This window comes from Syzygium oleosum, unplaced genomic scaffold, assembly GCF_021117445.2.
Source record: "Syzygium oleosum isolate NSW1041296 unplaced genomic scaffold, Sole_v2.1 Sole_v2.04, whole genome shotgun sequence".
NCBI lineage: Eukaryota > Viridiplantae > Streptophyta > Magnoliopsida > Myrtales > Myrtaceae > Syzygium > Syzygium oleosum.
Window position 1 is genome coordinate 12,589,891 of NW_026607488.1, and position 8,446 is coordinate 12,598,336.

Below are 8,446 nucleotides of genomic sequence, written 5' to 3' on the forward strand. Positions count from 1 at the left end.
CAATCTCGCAGACCATTGACGCCTCCGCATCTCCAACTTGAAGAAGAAGACGAGTTCTTATGAAGGGGGGACCTGCTTTCGACTTTCAGCTTTCCCAAAGCTAACATTTTGAAAAAGAGGGTGCGAAAAATTTTGCCAAACACCCAACTTTTTCCCATGGGGATTAAAAGGCCCAAGTCCCCTTGGAAAAGCCATTCCGAAATGCACCCTTTAAGTAAATGACCTTCAATTGCCTATTGATAGGAACATGGCCAAAAATACATAACCCGATGCTTCATTTGTCATTCAACCTATCTTGGAATTCGACTGATAGTCATATCCTCTTAAAGCCCCCTTTTGACAATTATAGAAAAATTCTGCAAAATTCATAGGGACAAGTTTTGAAAGGCGATACATCCATTATGGTTGTAGATAATTTATCAAATTAATGGAAAAAGCCACAAAAAAACTCCAAATTATGTTCATTGTGACACAATTTATCCTAAATCTTTTCTTGTGACATGAATAACCCTAAATTTGTACTTATGTGACATATTTACCCTCCGTCAAGGTTCCGTTAGGTGAGTTTTCTGCTAAAACAACGTCATTTTTATTTTACTTAAACCCCATGGGTGCCATGTTAAGAATATTTACTTTCTAGTATCTATGTAGGTAGATTTTAACGATTTCCATTGACAGAATTTTAACGGAAGGTAAACGTGTTACTTAGGTACAAGTTTGAGATTTTCAGTGTCATATAAAACAATTTACGACAAGTATTTCGGAGTGGGCATAATTTATGGTTTTTGTTGGCTTTTGCCCTTAACTTAAATATTATGTTGGTATCGTTGTTAGGTAAAATTTTATTTTTGGTCTTTGAATTTGCACTTTTCCAATCAAGTTCTTAAACTTTTAACTCGTCTGCTCAAATCCATAGCCTTGAGTAGATTTTCTAATTGAGTCACTCTGTGTCCAAATCTAGATGATGTGCTCGTCGTAGTCGACAAGAATTTTGGTATGGAAAACTCGAGTGCAATGTTCTTGTTGAAAATTCACATTGCTCAAGGTCAAATTGTGTATATCATCCTTGAGATTTTAATCCTATGCATTGGCCAATGATTCACAATGGCAAAATGTTTTTTTTTTTTTGGATAAATACATTAGAAATCCTAAAACTTGTCATGAAAGTGCAATTGAGTCCTAAAACTTTCAAAAAGTGCAATTAAGTCCTAAAACTTGTCACAAAAGTGTAATTGAGTTCTAAAATTTTCAAAAAGTACAATCAAGTTTTAAATTTTGTCAAATTGGTCTAATAAATTCCTTCTGTTGATTGTATTTTTTTGAAAATTTTAAGACTCGATTGTACTTTCGTAATAAATTTTAGGACTTGATTATACTTTTTGAAAGAGTTTACGCATTCAAGGACTTGATTGAAAAAAGATGCATAAGTTGAGGGGTTTTTTGTTTTGTTAAGGGAATTCGGCCAAGAAGATAATGATTCTTTCCGGCATTTTCTTTTCCCGGAAAACAAGAAAGAAAATGTAGGGGAAAACCGGATACGCTGGCGGGAAAATCACGACCCTTTTAAATGGAAATGGAAGGAAAATAGATCGACGGAATCGACACCTCAGTCGCTGTAGCTCTCTCGCGCACTCGATCCCCTCCTACACCTAGGGCTTCGGAAGCCGCCGGCATCCGGAGGCGATGGCCATGTTCGGAAGCCAGTTCGACGGCGCCGCCGCCTTCTCCGGCGGCGGCTTCATGCCCTCCCAGTCCACCGCCCAGTTCCCCGCCGATTTCTCTTCCGTCTCTCCCGCCAAAGTAAGTAGCACCGGCGCGCTCTTCGCGCTCTTTCTTCTGTGTCGCGCTTCTTCTGTACCGCTTGAGCTCGTCGACGGATCGTCCGGCTCGAGCGGCCGTGTTCTGGATTTGGCGAGAGATTGCGGCGCGATTAGGCAGTTTGGGAGAATGAATGACTGTTTGGCCTAGCTCTCTCGTGATTCGATTCCTTGAGGTTGTGCTGTCGTGCTCCCGGAATCGCTTCCTTATGAGCCGCGGTGCGGATGGGACGGAGAGTTAGGGTTTCGAAGAACCGAAAAATCTGATGCTGTTGTGCAATTCCATTGCCAACCGCAAACGTTCATAATTTTCTGTTCGGAACTAAGAATTTGCCCTTGTCGAACAGCACAGAGAGGAATCTAGTGTAATATGAAGGGGTTGGTAGATGATGGATATGGTCGGGGCTCATGTAACTCTGTAGTTCACTAATCTTGCTAGTGGCTCATCTCTGTGTGCCTCCATTTTTGGGTGGAAGTTAGCTTATTTCTTGGGCAAGTTTGTACTTCCATCACTTAAGTGGTTGGATGCTGAGTTTTGAAGGAGTTCAGATTGTATCTAAGGCGATTGTTTCGATATTAAAATTGTATTTGCATGTGCAAAATATTCGAGCAGGCAAGTTTGATGCTTGCGTTTTGTTCTGCAGAGTCGTGACACCCAGTCTTTGCTTCCTGTGACGGTGAAGCAGATAAACAATGCCTTGGTATCACATGACGAAAAAATCAATGTCCTTATTGATGGTGTTGACGCGACTAATGTAGGCAGCGCTCCTCGAGTTTTCTGCTTTTTCCCTCTCTATTTACTTTTTCTAAGAAGATTGTTTAGACAATTTCTTATTTTGTGAACCTTGATTAGGTGACTCTGTTGGGTATCGTTTACAATAAAGCTGAAAGAGTTACTGACGTTACCTTTTCCCTTGACGACGGGACAGGGCGGATTGACTGTAATAGATGGTGACAATAAATAATTTTGTTTTCCCCATTCTATAGTTTGACTTCCATATGAGCATTGATGTTACTCAGTACTAATCCTCTAGTTCTTATCTTCGTGTTTTCTTTTTGCAGGATCAATGAACCTTTAGACACCAATGAGATGGAAGGAATCCTGTGAGATTTCTTGTGATGTTTTGTGATTCTTAAATAGATGTTAGATATATAATATTCTTCATATTCTTTTCCCCATCCCATGGTTTTCTCACTTTGGCAATTGAATAGATAACTATCTCATTGTAGGTGGTAGTCTATCAGATCAATGTAATTCTAATCACATGTACATGTGAGTTGCACTTTGTTTATGTCGTCAAGGGTTAATAAAAGCAGAGTGGAATTCTGCTAGGTAGTGTTTGTAGAGGATTTTAAAAAAATTAGCATGGATGGAATATTGGCATTTCAGATTAATCAATTTATTCCCATATGAGATTAAAAGTAGCAATACTGCAGATAATTTTGAGTTTGAATTTTGCAAATATTAGAACTAAACATATCTCTGTTTCAATTTTATCGGATGTCTCCGAATGTAAATGGCCTTCTTCTGATGTGCTCTTTAGTGCTTTATTTTGTCGTAACACCTTTGCACCTGTCGGGACATCGTATTGTTTGTTCCCCTAGGTACGAGGTTTTTGTGTTACGACTCCCACCCTTGTAAGTTGCGCTTCGAAAAGTCAATATACTTCTTACCTTACCAAAAAAAAAAAAAAACATATCTCTGTTTCTATTTTTTAAAAATTTATTGGTTAATCCTTTATAAATATAGAGCTACATGAATAATTGAAAGTTTGTGTGTGCAAAAGTATGAGTATGCCACTACTTATATATTAAGGATGAGGCTTTCTTTCAACTTGGTACCCAGAAAATATTGTCTTCCCTATGTCTTAGATTTTGATTGGATGATTCTCATTCGCAGTGTTACTGGAGAGTTTTACAGAGCTAGAGCCTATCAGAAAGGCTGCTTACTTTACACTGCTTTCTCTTTGGAAGCCAATTTCATCTAGCATGCAATGATTGGTTCCTGTAGATATGGTCACGGCATGATTCTGCTGCAATATTTTCCATAAATTGCAACTTGCTGAACTTTAAGATGTTGGAAAATTTTCTGTGATGTATCAATAAGTGTTCCACGTGATTTTACCATTTGTGTGACATTTCTTTCCTTGGCGGCTTTACTTGAAAAACAGGGATGGCATGTATGTCCGGGTTCACGGACACTTGAAGAGCTTTCAAGGCAAAAGACAGCTCAATGTTTTCTCTATTAGGTACTGATAATCTCTCTCTCTCTCTCTAGCAAATGATACAGTCCGTCAATTTTTCCTTTTTTTAATAAGTGCGTTATTTTTCACAGCTATTGGGATTAACTTTTCTTAATTTCTTGTTTAATTAGGATATGGAAAGGCCATATTTTATCTGATTTACAACTTTTATGGTCTTTAAACACTTGTCTTTATCTCTCATTAGATACCTGATAATCATTACTTGACATATGAAGCTACCAATTTGTCTAAGAGTTTTAGTGCATTTACATGTAGTTAACTAGCTCTGCTAATTTTTCTCAGCTGACATTTGGCATTAGTCTAAAATCTTGGAATTGACTTTATAATGGGAGCTAACTATGGGGTCTAGAGATTTATATGATAGACCTTTTGCTCTGTCTATGTAAAGTTGTACATAAGACCGCTTCTACTGTTCATAAAAAATGGAGCTAGGTATTAGGTGTGGACATGATCAGATATGCTAGTAGATGGGAACATGGTCAAAACTTCGAAATTCCATATGATCAATGTGTTGGCATGTTGCAATACTGCTGAGTGTCTGCCTTAGATACATGGTAGAGTTCTGATTTGATATCTTTTTTGTTCTTCAGGCCTGTGACTGATTATAATGAGATTGCGAGTCACTTTATCGAGTGTGTCTATGTGCATGTATATAACACCAGGCTACAGGTATTTCTTCTTCAACTGAAAAGAGCATACAATGATTATGTCTACAATGTGAAATGAGTATGAGGATAGTTCTCACGTGTTATCAATTTTTTTCCCTTATTGTCACTTTGTAATTTTGCTTGTAGAAATCTCAAGTTGGGGCCGGCGTGCAGCCTCAGATGACAAATCCAATTATGAGCAACTCCATGAAGCCACATCCAGCACCCCCACCAAATCAGGCATGAGCCTATCAGATTGAATTGTGCTAGTAGTTTCACATAGTAATCATATCTTAAACGTATTTTCTTGTCCAGTTACCTGGCCAGCATAGCCTTGATGGATTTAGTCAGAATGTCCAAGTGGTTTTGGATTGCTTTCATCGGTCTGAAAACCTGTGAGTCACTGGTTGTCACCTTGGTTTACTTGTCCCCCACCCCCTTTCTTTCTCCTCTCTGTGCACTAATCTTGCTTTCTAATTTCTTTCTTCGCTACCTCAATTTTTATACAAAGTCTTTTGTTGATGATTCTGTGAAAAAGCAATCCTGATAGGGGTTTTGATTTGGTTAGAGAAATCATTCATTCCACAATGGGGTCTTTAGGAATGAGAATTTTTCCACTTAACACTATCAATCTTTGTTGAAGTGCATCTGCTGACATTATTGTTATTGAATGAGCTTCCCCTCCAGAACCTACCCTTTAAACTAGATTGCTAGATTTGGCGCACCATGGATCACAAAGTGTGATCTTGATGCTTCAAAAGGTGTATTCTATCCCAACTTGGAATGGGGAATATTTTTGCAGAAACGAAAGTAAAATGGCATAAGTGTGTGCCAAAAGTCAATTGTGGAAGGAAGGACTCATGGCAATAAAGGGATCGGATCTTGTTTGCTGTATATGTATTTCTATGTGTTTGAATATATCACGGAAGCAGAGCTGAATTTCATGTTCAAAAGTTACTCGCTGATCACTTAGTTTTCAAGTTTTTTTGGAAATATAACCTTTATTGAATTGCTTAGTTAAAGATTCTTCAGTTGCTTGTGTGAGATCTTAAGAGTCGTTATGCATACCGTGTTTGGAGACTTCCCACAAAATTAAATGTGGTTGTGGCCAAAAACTAATGCTATTACCTAGTTTTGGTGAAGATGGACCATTACATGAATCCACAACCTAAATGAGAATGCTTAAAGGATTAGGATTCTTCTATCTATTAAGACTTCAGTACTATTAGGTTTCTACCGAGCTTCAATTTTTACAGTGTGTTTCCTATTTTTAAGTAGGATTCATGTGCCCATTTCAACTTTGTGTAGATCTTAGTATAGTCTCTGAATGAGATCTTCACGTGAAGAACGCAATGAACACCAAGTGAATGAATTTTTTTGAATTTTAGCTAGTCTTTCTTTTAACTTGTGTGATGCAATTCTTCTCTTCAGCTTGATGGTTAGGAGATGTGATTCTTCGAGGAGTGTATTCTACCTGAGTTGTGATTTGCTGCAATTCCCATTTGAATTTCAATCCTCGTAGGGCTGACTATTTTGGACTTATAGTTCCACACCTGTGGATTGTATTAAGAAATGTTAAATGTGATATACATGTCTCTGTTTTGAAGATAACATGTTCAGCAAAAAAATATGCACTACCTATCATGTAATATATTATACCAAAATTTTGCAGTGTCCAAGTGATCATTAAGGTTATAAAGTGTTCGTGAAATTGAAAACAAAATCAACTTGTAGTGGACAACACTTTTGTTATATTAAAATCTAAGATCAATTGTCTTTCTTTTTCAAATAAAAAAGATCAATGGCCTTAAGAGGCGATAAAAGTGATAATTTCTCCCCATATCCTTGGCATTCAACATTAGGTCCAAACTTGGTTAGAAAGGGGAAAGGGCTCATGGATAAAACAAGAGTGCTTGCGCATTGCACGGGCACTCAAACTAGTATACACCCGAAACGGCTGCTTTGGTTTTGCGGGTGGTCTTATTCCCTTTATGATCGCTGTAGAAGCCCTTGGAAGTTGTGTCAAATTTCTAGATGACATTGGGAAGAAGATGAAGACTTGATAAAATGAATCAAATTTTGCAATTAGCCTTGTGGAAAATTGTCTAGTTCTCCTCTGGACTAATCTTTTGCCTTAACTCTTGTATGCAATGTTTGTGTCAGTAATCAATTTGCCTATCAAGGTGGATGCTTCTCAGCGCTTCTAGTTTTTTGTTTTTTTTTTCATTATGCATGGTGCCTCCTCAATGACATGATTTCTTCACCTGACAGGAGATCGGAGAGGGGTGTACACATCAATGATATTGCTCAGCAATTGAGTCTTCCAGTGGACAAGATCAGGTCTCTCTCTCTCTCTCTCTCTCTCTCTCTCCCACACACACAAACACACACCAGTGAGTGTGTGCATAGACCCATGCCTTTACAAACCTACAGCCTCACCCCTAATCTGTCTTAAGCTTTGAGTCTTTTGTTTGGGCTGTGACAGGGAAGCTATCCGTTATTTGGAAGAGGAAGGTTTGGTTTACTCGACGGTTAACGACTTCCACTACAAATCAACGACCAATGCGTGATGTCCAAGTTTTTTCCTCTAAAAATAGCTTTCAGGAGAGACATTCTGAAACAGTCTCCTACTGCTCTACTCTTTAGCATGCCTGGCAGAGGGGGTAAATGATGTCCAAGTTTTTTCCTCTGAAACAGCTTTCAGGAGAGACATTCTGAAACAGTCTCCTACTGCTCTACTCTTTAGCATGCCTGGCAGAGAGGGGTAAATGAAGGCCTACCTCTTTAGCTTGTTATAAAGCCTTTTGTTCAACTTATCTTTGTCATGTACATAGCGGGGCATCTGGAATTGCATATCTACCTTCCTGCAGTGTAGTATAGATTTTATCATCCTGTGATTAGGGCCCAAATGCTTCGATTGCCGAAGCATAGCGATTTTGCGCCAACAGGCCACAAATGTGATAGAAGAGCTTGAATTGAAGTTTGCATTTTGCGAATTACAGCAAAAGCTTGATAACCAGCAAGCAAGTTCATAGATTTATATTTTCCTGTAGAAGGGGAAAAAAGATACAACAGAAGCAGTGACTCGAGTACATGGAGTTCGCACTCCACATGGTATCAAAGATCTGTATCCCTTGGCCTCTGTTATAGGTTCACTAATCTTCAAGTGTCTTTTTCAGTGCCCCGACATCGGCGGAATCTTCACATGATTCCTGAATGTTAAGACTTAGATTACCCAAGAACTTGTCCCCGCCACTCGCCTCTTGCTCTGTTCCAATTGGAATAATACATCCATTTTCTCCATTGTTTGCTGTTACCGGTCCTCGAGACCTCGTCCGTCGCTTGTTGCCACTTTGGCGAGGAACCTGGGAGTCAAGCAGTCACAGCATCAAGTACTAGTGGTAATGTGCTACATTGTAGTTGGTTATTCGCGAAGGTTTAGTTCTCAGTCATAAACGTTGCATATCTAGACAGGATCAAAATTCAGTAAACGGCTTGCCGTAGCCAAACTCTTTTGATGTTAAATTGGCGAGAACAGAGACCGGATTGGGTTTATGCAATCGCCTGCTCAAGACACTCAAATAATAACGTATCCTACACCTCCGGAGGACCTGCGCGAGCGTAAATTCTCGTTGAGGTCGCGCATCGGGTACACATATGAACAAATTCAATTGCTGCCCGTACCCGGGTTTCGCGATTTTAAAGACTATTGTAATAG

The 8,446-nt window shown here is 38.9% G+C and overlaps 1 protein-coding gene across 1 annotated transcript; it reads left to right on the top strand.

Moving 5' to 3' along the window:
• The first annotated feature begins 1,593 nt into the window (after positions 1–1,593).
• Positions 1,594–7,578, top strand: LOC115679416 (replication protein A 32 kDa subunit B-like). Its single transcript, XM_056310463.1, has 10 exons — positions 1,594–1,800; positions 2,462–2,572; positions 2,671–2,768; positions 2,880–2,921; positions 3,989–4,066; positions 4,672–4,750; positions 4,876–4,968; positions 5,044–5,123; positions 7,000–7,068; positions 7,214–7,578. Exons 1-10 carry the CDS (start codon positions 1,684–1,686, stop codon positions 7,296–7,298), a joined length of 852 nt encoding a protein of 283 aa, XP_056166438.1. The 5' UTR covers positions 1,594–1,683; the 3' UTR covers positions 7,299–7,578.
• Positions 7,579–8,446: the final 868 nt, after the last annotated feature.